Consider the following 17021-nt stretch of genomic DNA (forward strand, 5'->3'; position numbering starts at 1 on the left):
AGGGTGTATGAAAGAAGAAGAAAGCGCTGCAGTGGCTAGTGCTTGGTTCCACACCGCTTCCCTGTTATGGCTGTAATTAATAGAGCAACGGAGGTCAAGTTGAAGATATTTCCGCACGTCTCAATTTGCCTTCACTCCTTTGTGTTGTTTCTTTTAATGTGCCATGCACCCGGTTTCCCTCTGTGCTCATCTGCATAAGACCTTGGGATGAATGTTAACTATGTTTAATTAGACAAGTGCTAGGATGGATGGGGGTGAGTGGCTGGGGGGCTTTGGAAAGCACAGCTCCCTGTTGACTGGGTGTGTATTACACAATACTGGCTGAGGTTGCAGCCTCACACCTGCTTCTCAGAGCTGGCATCAGCCGAAAGCCTGTTTATTTCCCATCCCCTTGTCTGCATGACTTTGTTTGCGTCTCCTGTGGACATTTTCTGAGGTCAGTGTTACTTTTGGAGTATGGTTTTGTTCGTCTTTGTGTACTCTAAATAAGTGGTAATGTCTTCATTAGAAATTATTTCATATTCTAACTCTAGACTCCTGCAGTCCTGCTGTATGGTTTCTCCCCACATTTCTGTACCTCAGAGCTGTAAAGAAACATCACTGCCACCACAGATGATCCCAAGGCAGATGATCACACCATTTAGACAGGACTGTACAGCGATAAGGGAAATGCTGATGGGTTTTGTTTACTTTTTCCTCACTCACAGATGTCATTATGGGGCTCTGTGAATTTGTCTGGACACCACACACATTTTTTTTCCCCCTTTCCTTTTATTCCTTCTTTCATCTCCTAAGGTTTGGGCGGGCATATCCAGACATCGACACCTCCAGAAGCCAAGGATTAAGATGCTACCTGGGGTTCTACATTTATTACAAGCCTCAGAGCAGATGTCACATGGGCATCAAAGCAACATCACCCTCCCCGATTAGGATCAATGACTTCTGAAGCGTTTTTTGAGCGATTAAAAAAAACTGGATGCACATAGGTCGCTTCAATGCAGACCGCTTACTTTTTGAAACATCGTATGCCAAACAAAAAGCATTGTAACCTCATAAATTTCTTACATAATGACATACTGTGGATCTATTTATAGAAGGACAGTGTCTGCTCCTGTTTATGCTGTCTGTTTTAGAATGACCTTTGATTTCACACTGCACTGGCTTTAGCCTGTTATGGACAAGAACCTTTTCTTTTCTTTTCATTTCTTTTTTTTTTTTTTTTGCTGACAACAGAAGAAATGTTATCTGTTAAATAAGTAATTCTCAACTGCTCAGTGAATTTGCCAGCAGCAAAACATTGGGACTGCTGAAAAGGCAGGAACAGAAACATAGAAAACGGGAAAAAACAGCAATTGCATCAATTTCCGCCTCTGTTTTAAATTTCATCTGAATATATATAGTGTACATGCCAGGTTGTTTATATTTACAGCATGCCTCCAATGGAATTCAGCCAGCAGTCAGGTTCAAGTGCTAATCCAGCAGTCGAAAAATTTACAGTAATTAACCTATTCAGAAAGTAATTAGACTATTATGGAAGGAGAAATATGTAAACAGAACTGATTTATCCTCTTTTTTTCTGACGCATATCTAGCTCTGTCAGCCTTAATTACGATGGAGTGCTATTGAGATGCTTCAGTTTAAACATTTTACCAGCATGAAGCCCTGTTTTCTCCATATTTTCTCTCCAATTAGTCATTACACTTTTTCTCCCACTTCAGCAATCCCTTGTTGCATGATCGCCACTAACAAGTGAGGGTGAAAGCTAAAGTGACTGCGAATCTCTGAAGCATGAGTCCAGCATCCTTTAGATCTCAAACTCGATTATCCAGCCGTGCTCATGGTACCACTGGATACACTCACAAAGGAGAATTAATTTCCAGATTCTTTATAGGTGTCATAAAAGTAGTAACGCTCTATAATAATAGGATGAGATGAATCATCTATTCTTTCTTCTCAGTTAGAGCGTAGCCATGTGTGGACTCGTAGTTGCAAAGTCTGTGTGACAAAACTATCCCAGTCATTATTCTGGCCAAAAATCCAAAGCTAAGTAGAGAACAATAGCGATTTTCAAACATATGGCAATGTGACATACAATTGTGTAAAGTTCTATTAAAAGCAAACTCAGCAATTACACTCAAGGGAGTACAGTAGGAGAGAATGCAAATAAACATAACAATGTCAATTGGCAACATAAATATGTCAAGGCATCTTGACAAATCATTAAAACGTCTGAGTATAAGGTATGGGGAGACATACAAACCAATGTTTAATCGTTCAGGTGCACACATATAGGGAACAAACCAATTAAGTGACAGGGTTAGAGACAATATATACACAAGGCAGAACATTTACAGAACATATTAAAATGCAATGTATTTAAAACATAAACTCACATGAATTAAAGAAAACAACCCTGTAGCAAGTTAAAAGTGGGCAAAACTAAAGACCTGGCAACCCTGCTTCTGGCCATAAACTAGTATACGTGAGCTACTACTGTAATTTAAGCTCGGGAACCTTTCACTGAGAAGCAATGTGTGTTAAATTGGCTTGACAAGAAAATCTCACTCTCATGCATCGAATTTGAAAAATATTATGGGATGTTTTAGAAACTAATAGACGTGCCCTTTTAAAAAGTCTGACATCGCATGACTTAGAAAAGTAGACTAGACCTAGCACGAAGACTAGTGCCATATGCGATATCATTACCACAAGCATCTGTGCCAACACTTCCAGACTCTGTAACCACTTTCTCCCTCAGGTGCTCAGAATCTTCTCCACATTTAACTGGATTTAAGTGAACAGAACAAACACCCAAATATATACACAAGGCAGAACATTTACCTAAGCCTATGATGATCATTGCTTTATGACCATTCCAAAACCAAGTTCTAAACTCATTATAATGACCATCATTATCTATTTTTCAAAATTGTTTTATTAACTAAAGTATTTTGCTTTTACACGTTGCCATAAATTAAGACTGGTTACAAGGAAAAGTAACCTGGTTTATATCCAGAGAAGAATCTTCTTACAATAAATGTAGTTTGTTTTATATTATAGTAAATTTGTTTGTTATAATACCATATTTTTTTACTTATAAACCAACTCTTAAACTATTCTTTTCATTCCAACCCACATCCAAATACTATCAGGGTTATATCAAATATCACTCAGCCTGCTAAAATCACCATTTATTTTACTGTTATTCACGCTTGTCCTGACACCGTGTCTTCATGACATTATTGGTAGGTTTAGTTATATATTTATGCTAAAAGGCTGGAATTCTTGAAGACTGTTTTTGACTTTTCATATGTAAATGTCCTTGCTTCTACCATTAATATTGTTAATATTGACGTGATCAGCATTCGAATGAGATTATTAGAATGGAAGATCTTTGGGGACCTCCAAACGACTCCTTTGCAAATGCATCTCTCCATTCATCCATCATCATCATCATTATCATCATAATACAGATCTAGCAGAACCAAATTTTAGCCACAAATCTATTCATAAGTGATGGACACAGGTTGTGTTAATGGTCCTGGATGCCCCTGGTATAAGAGAGAATGAAGTCACGTCATGGATTCTCTCATGTTAAAGAACACAAATGTATACTTGGAACTGCTGATCATGGATGCACTCAAATTGGATACTTCTCTTTGATTGGTGTTTGATATGTAATTTCTTTTTTTTTTTCTTCCATGAAGGATTATGCTGATGCTGAGTCTGTCTGTGCTTTACTTTGATGAGGGGGATTGATGTGCTGGCAGCTGGCACTCTTGAGTTTTCGCCTGAGTGCCAGAGCCGCCTCCAGTAACGCTGATGCATGGCCATGAATTGTATTACACCGTGACAGCTGCTCACTCCTAAATTCATCTTTGCACTCAATGGTTTATTTATTTATTTAAGGCATTTGTCATTTTTTACTGGGAAAAATGAATGAAATAAAGGGAGAAATTGAAAATGATGGGGATTTGGAACATTGCTTCTTCATGCCACGTTGGAGATGAACAGGTGTATACAGCATGTGATAAACACAGGCTCTGTCCAGTTGAAACCACTCTGGGAAATGGATTGGAATGGTGGATAAAAACACTGGCCAGAAAGCTTCTTCAGGTGTGATCGCCACACACCTTTTTGATGTCATCCTTAAGTCCTTTCTATAGAAAACTTTGTGAGTTGAATAGATTGCTGTCTAACATTGCCACTTTGTGTTAAACTTATTGGAATAAATACAACAGTAGCAAATGCAAACTAGCGACTATTAAGCCCATGCTATCTTGTTAAACAAATTGAAGAGTGTTCGGAGCAAGCCGAACACAAAGGCGCTTTTAATATTGGATGTCTAAAGTCATCAAGCAGAAGGTCATCAAATGTAGTGTCTTGAGAGGAGGAAGGAACAAAGCAGCCGTGAAGCAGGCTGGAGCTAAGGTTTAGCGCCGAGCTACATTTCTGATCATTCGGGGGGTTCAGGCTGTGCGCAGATCAAATTGAAACAAGGATATCATCAGATATGAGTGATGCTGTATGCCAAAGCTGAGAGCTGAGGAGAAATGACACTGCAGCAACACAGCCCCTTATGGGTTTACAGTGAGACAATAGCCTGGCCATGATTCAAAAGGTAAATGCCGTCAAGAAGAGCTTTTGCTGGATTTGACTCAATCTTGGTGTGACCTTCACAGTCACAGTTTCTCTTTATTGTAATCTCAGCACAAAGAGGCAGCAGCAAGCAGTGGGAGTGGGCTACCTGGCAGGCAGGCTGAAAGCTAAACAAAGGCAGCCTGGCTGATGCTCGAGACTGATAGCACAAACACACTTCAATTAAAGCCGGCTGTACTCCACAAAGACAAATCAAATCAGGCAGCACACTGGCGGGAAAAAGCCAAAACATGGAGAATGTATGTAGGGGGATGGAGCGTGTTTATGGGTTGTAGATGGTAAAAAGTTGAGCGATTGCTTTTGAACTAAAATCTGTATTCTTACTAAGGCCTCTGCCTCAGCCATGTTTTTGGATTGATCCTTTAGAGTTCTGGTTTTCTCATGAGCATTGTTACTGCTGAACAGAAGTAACACTTCATCCTGTAACAGGCACATTTTTCCTGTCAGTACAATTTTATCCTGTGTATTTTAGTAATACCTTTTATGGAAGTGGAAGTAAATGGTACTTCCACATAAAACCTATTTATTGATTTTAATGGGTAACTGCTGGTTTAAATGTGTATTTTGGTGTTACAGACTTGATCTCACATGCAACATCAACATAAAATAGTAAATAGTATTTAAGAGCCAGATAAATATTCGTGGCATGATCAGAATCTGATCATATCGGTCAGATTATCATCTGCAAAACATTCCTCAGTGATGGAGAAATGTTTTGCAGATGATAATCTGTCCGATTATACATACATTCATTCATACATACATATATTCATACATACAAGTAAATAATGCTTATAAATATGATTAACTTTTGGAAAAAAAAATACTAAAAAACTTGTATGTATGGATACATGTATGTATGAATGAATGTATGTATTTATGTATATATGCATGTATGTATGCATTTATACATGTATCACTCCTACTTGAATCTTTTACCTCCTTCACATTGACCCACTGTTATATTGTAGCATAATTTACAATCGCTAGCATCTCAAGTGCTGCTAACAGGTCCTGTCATTGTTTATGTTGTCTGCTAATAGACAACCGTCTTTCTTCCATGGAGAAAAAAAAATAAGTACAAACTGTACAAGAAAATAATCTCTGGCGATCCGACTCCTGGCATGCTGACAGCTGGCTGACTTTCCATACTCTACCTAGCTAGCTAGCATATTTACATATTGCACAGGAGAAATGAGATCCAATTACAGAGTGTGCCGAATACAGACGATGAGAACATATAAATACTAGCTGAAAACAAGAACAAGATTGGAATTCATTTTTAGTCAGATATTGATTTCCTGATACAGCTCTCATGCCACAATAAGGTTTTCTAAATAAGTATGCACCAGACCAGGCTATACACACACACACACACACACACACACACACACACACACACACACACACACACACACACACACACACACAGAGACACACATACACACACACACACACACACACACATACGTGCACACACACGCACACACACATACTTTAAATATAAATCCGACTATTAATGGTAGGTCAGTGTAATTTTACAGAAAGCCCAGTGGGTAGTTCTGTGCATTTCTCAGACCAAAAATTGTAACTTGGTTTCACGCAAGGGCAGTCATTTGCACCATTGAATGGTGAAATTCACAGGATAATTCCAGCATTAATTGATTCTGGCTGGCTGAAATAAACAAGCTGGCAGATTGCACAAAGGCAAGGGCAAGGCCCACTGGTTAGCCCTGGGGAGAGAGGAGAGGTCACAGAGACAGGAATCTTTGATGGAGGAGATTCAGCTGTGTCAGTAATAGGGAGCATGGGGCTTTGGAAGCGCTTTTGTCTCTCCCTGAATCTATCACCCATCAGCCCACGGGGACTCTCTTCAGTGAGGCTCAATGACAGTGAGATTCACATCTCACTCTGGCTCATGATCCCCCAAAACGAGCCTGTCTCACAGGGATTACAGCCAGAGCTAGGCTCCAGACAGCATGGCGGAATTAGACCTACTTTTTAAGTAATTGGCAGTTTGAAGAGATAATGCAGGCAGAAAAGAGAATGGATTTTTACCATTTTGTCCAAATAAAGTGAAGACAGATTTGATTGCTTTCTGCCTATTAATGCAAGGAAAAACAGCTGTTATTCTAAAAAAAAAAAACTTTCTTCACATAAGTGCACACTTTAGGGACACTAGTTATCTGAGAGGTTTCAATCAGGTATACTGGATGAGCAATGAATGTGCATTTGAATGTAGGCTTCACTGATACACAGCTTTTGTTCTGAAGAGGATTCCAAATAAAGATTTAAAGTCTACAGATTCCTCAGGCAGTGGATACTCCACCCCTCAGGAAATCAGTAATTGATGATTGACCCTGTAGTAATGATTAGCGGATGACCTGATTGGTAGAAAGGAAAGAAAAATATATTATTTGAAGAATACACAAAACAAGTGTGCATTAGAGGATACAGCACATTTGTTCAGAGATTCAGCCATGGTAGTGTGCCCGTGTGGTAATGTTTGACAGATGGCCTGATTTGTAGATGGTAAAACATTAGGAGGGGGTGATTTTATACTCTGAGAATGAGCAAGACAATTTTGAATGTTGACAGGCAAGCACTGCAGATACACCACGCTTGTTCAGGAATTTGCTATGCTTGTTCAGGAAATAAGCCTTGGCAGCATGCCCGTGTGGTAACACCTGGTGGCTAGGCTGGATGGTGGATGCTAAGATGTTAAGAAGGGGAGAATTCCTGCTATAAGCAAGATAAGGACTCTGAGTGTAGGTACAAGGGCACACTGGAGGACAAGCAGCACAAGATAAGCCTCACTTGTTCAGGAATTCATCATACTTGTTGATGAAATGAGCCTTGTTAACATGCCCATGTGGTAACATCTGGTGAATATGCCGGATGGTGAATGCTGAGACGTTAGTTAGAATTAGAGACCTTTCTATAGACAACGTGAAAAGGACGTATTGTGGAGAAATATGTGAGAACAACACTGCACATACACACCATGTATAGGCATATACCACACAACATGCCCATTGTGTAACAGTTTGTGCATGGGCAGGATGGTGAATACTTTAATGTTAGAAAGGGGGTATTTCTTGCTATTGACATGATGGGGACTCCCAAGTGCAGATGTGAGGCCATAGTGGAGGAGAGCACCATAGATACACCAACCAGGCATAACATTATGAACACCTGCCTAATATTGTGTTGGCTCCCCTTTTGCTGACAAAACAGTCCTGACCCATCGAGCATTAAGAGCATAAACTTCTTTAGCAGTTTAAGCTACAGGAGCACGTCTGTTGGATCAATGAGCCTTGACCACCCATGACCCTGTCGCCGGTTCGCCACTTTTCCTTCCTTAGACCACTTTTGAAGGATACTGTCCACTGCAGACCGGGAACATCCACAAGAGCTGCAGTTTTGGAGATGCTTTGACCCAGTCGTCTAGCCATCACAATTTTTCTCTTGTCAAACCCACTCAAATCCTTACACTTGCCCATTTTCCTGCTTCTAACACGTCAACTTTGAGGTCAAAATTTTTTTCTCCCACCCACTAACAGGTGCCATGATGAAGTGATAATCAGTGTTATTCACTTCACCATTCATAGTGTTATAATGTCATAATTTTATGCATGATCAGTGTATATAAAACTTAGTCAGGGTGCATGTTAGGTATGTCAGGCTCAGTTACAACAGCTGGATAGGCTGCATGAAGGGTGCTGAGATGTTAGGGACCACAGGTATGATTTAGAGGACTTTGAGTGTAGATGCGTAGGACATATTGTAGAAGAGTGCCGCAGGACTCTGGGACATGAACCTGACTGCTCCCTGTGGAGCAACAGAGAGAGGAAGTCTATCAGACAGATACAAATGAGCCAATCCATCGCTGCATGTGGGAATAGAGTATCTTAAAGTGTCCCAGCAAAAGAACTGCTCATTCTCTCCTTTGGAGTGGAAGAGGAAGAGGACATATATCTGTACACAATCACTTTAATATTCTTTTTATTTCTTACTCATGTAGGTTACTTTTGGGTAGAGAAGCTTACTTATGCAGCTCACATCCATAACAAGCAATCCATAACAATCCGATTTTGCAGTCATGAATTAGCTATTACTTAATTCATAAAAAAAAAACAAGTTTGCAACTGTCAACATTTGGTTTATTCTAAAGTATTTTCATTGGTTAAGCTATCTTGGCATATAGCAAATCAGGTGTGCTACCAAAGTACATCACCACTGTTGCTAAATCAAAGTGAATTGAAAAATCAACCAATTTAATGAAATATATTTGCAGTGCCTACTTTAACCTGTCAAAAGGTAGCTGTAAAGTAAAACAGAACAAACTTTGTGGTCATAGTGGTAATTATTAAATCCTTAAATGTCTTTTGATTGTGCAGGAAAGGACAGGTTCATTTGAATCCCGGAGAGCAAGCCTTTCGTCAGCAACAAGACAATCACACAAAGTGCCAGCACTCGCTGTGTTGATCTCCACAGAGGCATCACACCCTCTCATCACCGTTCCTTTGCATCTTCTGCATCTTCCTCTTTGCATTTAGGCAATGAAAAAAAAGGGAGGACTGATGCGAGATGAGAGTGACAGAAGAGTGAGCATACCCATACTGAACGTTATGGAGATGGTGTGTGCCAAACTAAGTAAACCTACTGTACCACTGGCAAAAAAAAAACATCTGAGCTATTCCAGATCGATTCAGAATTGATCTCAGCCTTGCCATACTCACTGTATAATGAAGACATTTCGAGCACATCCTCCTGTTTTTTGATTCTAGGAAACAAGCATAGCCACACAGATACACTATGTAAATGCAAAGGTGAAAGCAAAGAGAAAACCGGCTTGGATTTAAAAGCAGAAGGGTCTGAAAGCAAAAGGGTCTGCTGTGCCCCAGAGACGAATTCCACCTGCCTTTTTCCAGGGCAAATGCTTCCACCATGCTAAAAGGGTTCCCTCCATTCTACAAATTGGCTCACTGAGCAAAACACATCCTGGTGCTTTTTGTTTAGTCGGCAGCTTGATGGCCAAAACCTCTTGGCATGAGGTAAGGCTGAGACATCAGAGCATCATGGGCTTAAAACTTGGTGGGTGGGTGGTAATGGAGGGGCTGTAAAGTGAAACCTGTGGCCCATGGCTCTCATCTTGGCTTCCCCATAGACTGCTAGTTCATGGATTAGTTGGCAAGACAATGGACTGGATGGCATTTTAACCCTGTTTTGGGACTCGTAGACGAGCAACATGCCATGCCGGGCAATTGACAACGGCAGCTGTCAGAAGGTAGAGTGCTTCTTTTGTCTCCAGACTGGCCGCCTGACCGGGCTAAAAGCTAGTTAGGTGAATTAGACAACTATCTTCTTTCAGACAAATTGTTTTTTAAGGAACTTGATTGAATATATCAGAAGCAAAACATTCGATATTAGGAAATCTTAACCAAACTCTTTCTAACCAAAAAGTTCTTATGCCTCTGCATAAAACAACTTTTGATCTACACCCCACATCTTGCGAAGCAAATGAGCGTGCTTGTTTTTAATGAGCTCTGCTGTGAGTATGATGCGTTTGTGGCTTATTCTAGAGCTCTTGACCTTTACTGATCCTCCTGCCTCCTCCTAGAGCCATAGCACATCTTCCTTTCTCACTCTCATTTATCCTCTCACCTCTCCATCTTCACACATACATCCTCACCATCCCTGCCTGAGATTCCGCTCTCGGTCTTATGCCTAATTGCATCCCTATTTGCCCCAGGGGATGGCCTGGGTAGCGCAATCCTCTTCACTGTCCCCTCGCAAATCCATTTGCAACCTCTACCAGTCAGGTCGCTTTCATGGGCTGGCCTGGAGGAAATATCGGATGACCTCACTTTCCAGCAAAAGCAAGGGATCCTGGGGAGCACAGTCGGATGTGAGGCTCTTCTTCTCTTTTCCCCCTCTCATATCTATCTGCCCCTCCTGCCAAAAATGCCTGCTTTCAAGTACAGACCAAGGTCAGAATCATACACAGCATGGTGTGCTGATAACAGTTACAATGCAGTATCCACATACAGAGATGTGAAATACTGAATTCCCTCTTCATTTATTTGTCTTATATTTTAAAAAGCCCCCTTTATCCCACTTTAATTCCTCGAGATCTGTGTCTTATTTGGTATCTTTCTGACAATTGGAAGCATGAAAGTGGGTTTTGGTGGAGTGCTGTTTTTTTGGTGTCTCACCGATGTCTTGGAGACTGAAATAAAGTGCAGAGTGGGTTGAAAGAATGAGGTTGACATATGCTACCAGTGAAACTGCACTCTCTGAATGATGATCCCATTTGATCATTTTTTAACGTCAAATTTTCCCATCACGCCCCCAATGTGTTTAGATTTTCAGAATTAAATAATCCAGAAGTGCTGCATCAGATATTAATGTCTAAACTGAGAGATACATTTTTTCAGCTAGCTTTTCTGTGCACAGTGCATGGAACAGCTCAGAGGATAGCAACTCCTTATGTATGTGTTTACAGACACAGAGTCCTGCAGAGATACTGCAGAAAAGATACAGATATATATATATATTTTTTGGGAAAGATTCAAATGCTTTAACCAATAAACAAAAACATGGCAAGCCTGTGCTGGTGCTGAAATGTTTGATTCAATGTTTTCCCATTCAGCCAGTCACTTGTAGGGTTTATGGAGGAAGAAAATATTCGATGTCCTTGCCTATCCTGTCTCTACCTTATTGAAAAGCAAGCAGGGTTAAATTGTGTTTCGCTTGATGTCAGTTTTCATGAAAGGAGCCATCAATTTGTTGGTCCTTCCATCTGAAAATGCCATATTTGACTTTTCAGACATGTCTAAGCCACAACCTGCCCACTATACACCTGCTTGGAATGACAATTTAACTGAAAGTGAAAAGGCAATATTGTTGGCGCTTGTCTTCTAAAGGTTTAATGAACGTTCGGCTGTAAGTTGCGCTTTTTTTTTTTTTTGCATTTCGGTAGATGACGTCAAAATGACAGCTCAATATGACAGGAAAGAAGGGTAAAAGAGATTGCTAAAATACTGTGAAAGAGCCGATTTTATATTTAGATTTCTTGTATATTTTTATACAAATTTATATATTGGTTTTGGAAACAGTAAAGTGAAGGTGTTATTTTTGTAATGCAGTTTGGCTTGCAATTTTGACAATATTGATTTCTGGTCTGTTTCTCTGTTAGCCACTCTTACCTATTTTAATATGGGCCTGTTGAGACATGCTCAGGCAGGAGATGGGGAAACAGTTAACCTACCTGGCTAACCGTTAAAGGCAATGCAGGTGCCTATGGACATAAATACGAGGATTAAAATAATGTTCTGTACATATTTTTATATATTATTTTATTTTATGATTAAAGACGAACATTTGCAAGGACTCACCGGATATGTGACGTTGTAAGAACATATTCACTTTCGTTATAGTTTCAAGTAGAGGTAATCCAGCACCTTGTTTCTATATACTGCATATTCAGGACATTTCAGCTGAATCAGAGCCATTTTTTCACATATACAGTGGATACATGGTCTTATATGTCAAATCTTCTTTTTCTCTGCTAGAATAGCGCTTTGTGAAAATATCAAAAAGCTCAGTGACAAGTCATTGTTTTTTTAAGAAGGTGGTATAACGCCCTCAGAATTTCATCCCGTGTCTTCCATGTATCAGTGTATTCACTTGTAATGGTTATAGTTATGCATGTAATAATCAGGAATGCTATTGTGCAGCTGCTTACAATCTCTAAAGCTTACATGACAAAAAAAACATGAGAGACAAAGATGAAAAGTGAGCACATTGGAGTGTTCCTGAGTGCCCACCGGCTGCAAGGTCAGCACAACACACTCAGAGATAGTTGACAGATGCTGGCCATAAATGCACTTTCAACATACAAACAGTTGTACACTCCTGACAGCTCTGGCCAGTCAACCTGAATGTGTGCTCCCACCTCACTTTCATCCCACCCTCATTAGAGCGCCCAAGAAAGTTTGTCTCTTGCAGCTGTTTAATGGCGGCACGTCTGTTTTTGTTTGTTTTCTTGTCATAAGGTTATTGCACCTTTATGGTTGATTGGGGGGTTTAAATAATCCTCGACATCTGTTCGAAGAGGAGGTTAGTAAGGTGGTGAGCAGCAAGGCAGGGCTTGGCTTTTATTTCCTGGACCAGGCCTTTGCTTTTATCCCTCAGCACAGAGGTCGACGTGTTGACTTTTAATGTGAGAGAGATGTATGGGGTGTGTGTGTGTGTGTGTGTGTGTGTGTGTGTGTGTGTGTGTGTGGTGTTGGTGGGGTTTAATAGGCTTCAAGGTCACACAAGGACCTTTGCCCCTGGCTTTCTCTTTCACTGTAGACAGAAAAACGCATGAATCCTACTTATACAATGATGTTCAAGAGCTCAAATTCCCCCCACGGAGTTTTCTGTGTGTATGAGCTCTGGTATCATCTATACTCAAAACTTTATTCAGGGTTATCCCACTTAGGAGTCACTAAGACACACACATGAGTTAGTTTTCTATGTCCGACTGCGAGACTGAGGGTAAAAACGTGTTTGATGCCTTAATCCAAGAGCCACATCATTTCAAACCACTGTTCAGTCTACATCAGTATCTAAACATGCTTGGAGAAATCTGATCTTGTCCATATGCACGAATTACAGGGGAGAAAGGAAGGACTTGTACTTCCAGCTACAGATCATTAAGCTTTTAATGGAAAAGGATTCAAACTCTCGACAATAAAGGGTTTTATTATTATTATTTTTTTTTACCAATGTAACATTATGGATTCCACTGGATTGGAATGGATTCATATTTTTTTTTTCTGCTTTTAAACCCTCTCTATCCTTCCCTAACTTCTAAAAGTATTAAAGTTCATAATGTATGTACAACTTTCTCTCTGGAATTGAATACCCTTCCAATTGTCTTTGCTAGGATAGAGAACATGGGTGTTTGCAGAGAGAACAATCTCTGACTTTTCACAGCAGGGTTTCTCCATTTCATCATTTTATCTCTCCCTTCAGCCATGATGAAAGTAAAGCTGCTCTGAATCAGAATTGCCCGGGTTTCTCAGACAACACCTTGGGTTTCTTCCCACTGCCTTGGCAAGCTAGGCAACTTGTTCCTCCAGAAACTGTGCTTCTGGGTTCCCCTGGTGGCCGGCATGCCAAAATGAAGTATAGAGAGCCAGCCATGACCCATTAGTGTATTTTGTGGCCGACACCTTGTGGTTGTTTGAGATGGCTTGCATTCGGTGTTCTTATTATTAATGATTTTTTTTTTCATTGCTAAATAAGATCAATGTGCTAAAATCTTGGCGGCATCAGATACACTGAGGATATTGACCACAATGCAATTAATTTTGATTACTTGAGCAAACCGCCTAGTCGAATATGTGCGAAAACAAATGTATTGAATGTATTAAAATTAGGACACCGGGATTGCTTAATTATTTAAGTGAATTATTTAGGCAAATTGGAAGATATTGAACTACACAAAATGCAACACTGTGCCGACTGAAATGTGACAGTCCTGCCGCTCTACGACGTTGGATCTTTTCGCTATGTCTGTTTTTGCATTCAAGTGACAGAATTCCAGAAACTCCTCTGCATGCAGAGATCAGAGCAGAATGAACTTTTCCCCCTCGTCCTGTCACCGGCGTCTAACTGTGGTGAGCTGTCAGTGCGGCGCAAAAAACGCGCTTGGTTTCACTCACATTCGGTTTGTCAGAGACAATGCGAATGCTGTCAGACATTTTGATCTGACGAGATGCTGTTTAAATCATGAGAATCTTGTTTTTTTTGTTTTTTTTCTCCTCTTTCTGTCTTTCCTCTTCTTATAATAGAGTATAATGAGGTTGAATGCTGAATAATCGGATTCGTGTCGATAGCATCAGTCACCCTTGTTGTTTTCTTTGCTCTCTTGGTTTGAGCAAAATGACAAATGCCCCGGGTGAGAAGTGAATGGTTTCCTGTCACAAGTAATCATGCGGTTGTCTTTCAGGCCTAGCCTCCTTTTATTTGCTGTGATTAACTTTGCTGAGAAACAATGGCACACAGTTCAGTCTTCCTCTTGTCCTCTGTGTGCTGTGACAGCCGGACTTGACTGAGATCAACTACACACAGCTTGAGACTGATATTTTAAACGATCAAACTGTGTTTCTGAAGCACAGAGACATTATCTGTGCGTACCGGTTCGATTTGCTGAATGGCAAACACATCGTTCTCTCATGGCTGCTGTTTTTGATCAGGCCTCAATGTGGTATGCCTCTGTTTGATGATGGTTAAATTGCAGACTGATTGTCTTGTTTCATTTCGTTTTACTTGATCCTCTGAATGGAAATCCCATAAAGCTTTCCTTATTTCACTTTAAATCCATATGTTCCACCTTGTTTTATGCAAGTGCTAAAAAAGCTGTGATTGTTATTGTGTGACTGCAACATCTGCCTACATTTATTTATTTATTTTTTTTATTTTGTCTTTTCCTCTCTTGCAGGAAATTGCAGCTTACTTGATAACCTTTGAGAAGCACGATGAATGGTTAACAACATCCCCTAAAACAAGGTAAGGCGTATATTTCCGTTCTATGTAAATTCTTTCGAATTTGATCATGTTTCTTGGCCCAAATTAGACTAGAAACTGAAGTTTCTTCTAGTCACCCCCTTGAGATTTTGTCTCATCTTAAAAGTTGGGTGTTTGATATTGGTATCCATTTGTGGCAGTTTCAAAAGCTTAACTCTTTTCTTTGAGTGAGTGCTGACAGGTAATGGAATATTAATGTGGACTAATATCTCCAAATAGCCTATTAGCGAAGCTCTTAGCACGCAAATTCGCTCTCATCTGCTCTGTTAACACCATGGTAATGTGTTCGTATCTAGCTGCAAATTACCGGCTTGTTAATAGATAAAAGTGTGAGACAAGAGCTGTCCAAGGTGTGCAGAGAGAAGGAAACAAAGATGTGTGTGTGTGTGTGTGAACATTTTCAACTGATCGCTCTGCAAAGTTACTGATGAAATATACAGACCGGATTCATTCTTAAGTCGGGGCTGTACTCAGGACCTGTGGAGCCAGAGGTATCGGTTAACACTCAGCCAGTGTGTCTTTTTCTGAAAACGATCACGAAGCGGCCGGGCAGAGGTTGTGTTTCTGAATGCACAAGTCTGAAAAGAGATAGCCGTGCTGTGTGATTTTTATGGCAATGATCTAAGGAGCTAAGATGGCAGTAGGACACAGCGTAGCGTTAGCAAAGATGGCAGTTTTTCCTCATGTATTTAAACTGCATATTTGGAATCATTTGTATTGGGTTATTGTAGAAGGGATTTACGTTTTATTGGTAGCTAAATGGCTGTATCAGGGCAGTGTGTCATCAGATAAACTGATTTTTAGAGCAGGCACTGACATCTGAGCTGCTCTACTGCAAAAATGAACTGCACCATGTATCACTAATCAAATCAATGGTACCTTCAGTTCATAAACAATAAACAGTGCAGCAGTTTTGCAAAGCTCTGGATGAATTGTTAGGATTGAAATTGACATTTATCACGTGCTAACATATTTTTCCACTCAGCATTTTAAAGTATGCTTGGATACACATTATGGACAAAGGTTTTTGGACCATAATAATAATATGTATAATATCTTTATCTCTTCAGGAAAAGATGTTTTGCCAGATTTTGAAGTGTGCTTGCAGAGATTTGTGCTCGTTAAGGTGTTCGATAGGGTTGAGGTCAGAGCTCTACAGCAGGCCACTCAATACCCACTAAAGAGCTACCACCTCCAATAGAGAGGAAGTGGTAGCTCAGAAGTTCAAATGTTGGACTTCTGATCAGAATGCTGTGAGTTTAAATCTCAGCACCACCAAGCTGCCAATATTTATGCTGGGTGCTTGAACAATCCCCCTTAACCCTCAATTGCTCAGTTGTATAAATGATCTCATTTTTGCTCAAGTGCCCAGCATAATTAGTGGCAGTGGATCCAGATCGAATGCATAAGAGCGTCTGCTAAATGCCATCAGTGTAAATGTAAGATATTTTAATCCAACCGATTTATTTCATGCAGCGGGCATTGTGCACAGGGGCATTGTCGTGCTGGAACAGGTTTGGGTCTCCTAGTTTAAGTGAATGGAAATTTTAAACATCCTATACAATAATGTGCCTCCAACTTTGCGGTAAGCTTTCGGGAAGAACTGCATATAGCTGGAACAGTTACCCTAATACCTTTGTTCATATAATGTATATACAGGTCTTTTAAATGGCTGTGGGTTTAATACACAGAAAAAAAAAATATCACATCCATGATGTTTTTCTGCCTCAGGATGTAAAATCTGTAAAGGTAAAAACTCGCACGAGAAAGAACCTAAC

At 40.2% G+C, this 17021-nt stretch overlaps 1 protein-coding gene across 18 annotated transcripts in view; it reads left to right on the plus strand.

Moving 5' to 3' along the window:
• camta1a (calmodulin binding transcription activator 1a) overlaps positions 1–17021 on the plus strand; it is a 422828-nt gene that overhangs the window by 169221 nt on the left and 236586 nt on the right. For all 18 annotated transcript variants that reach the window (XM_083569715.1, XM_083569716.1, XM_083569723.1 and 15 more), the window contains one exon: positions 15158–15225. In XM_083569715.1, the coding sequence (XP_083425841.1) occupies positions 15158–15225 (68 nt within the window). The remainder of the gene's footprint in view (positions 1–15157; positions 15226–17021) is intronic.

This window comes from Silurus aristotelis, assembly GCF_946808225.1.
Source record: "Silurus aristotelis genome assembly, chromosome: 19".
Lineage (NCBI taxonomy): Eukaryota > Metazoa > Chordata > Actinopteri > Siluriformes > Siluridae > Silurus > Silurus aristotelis.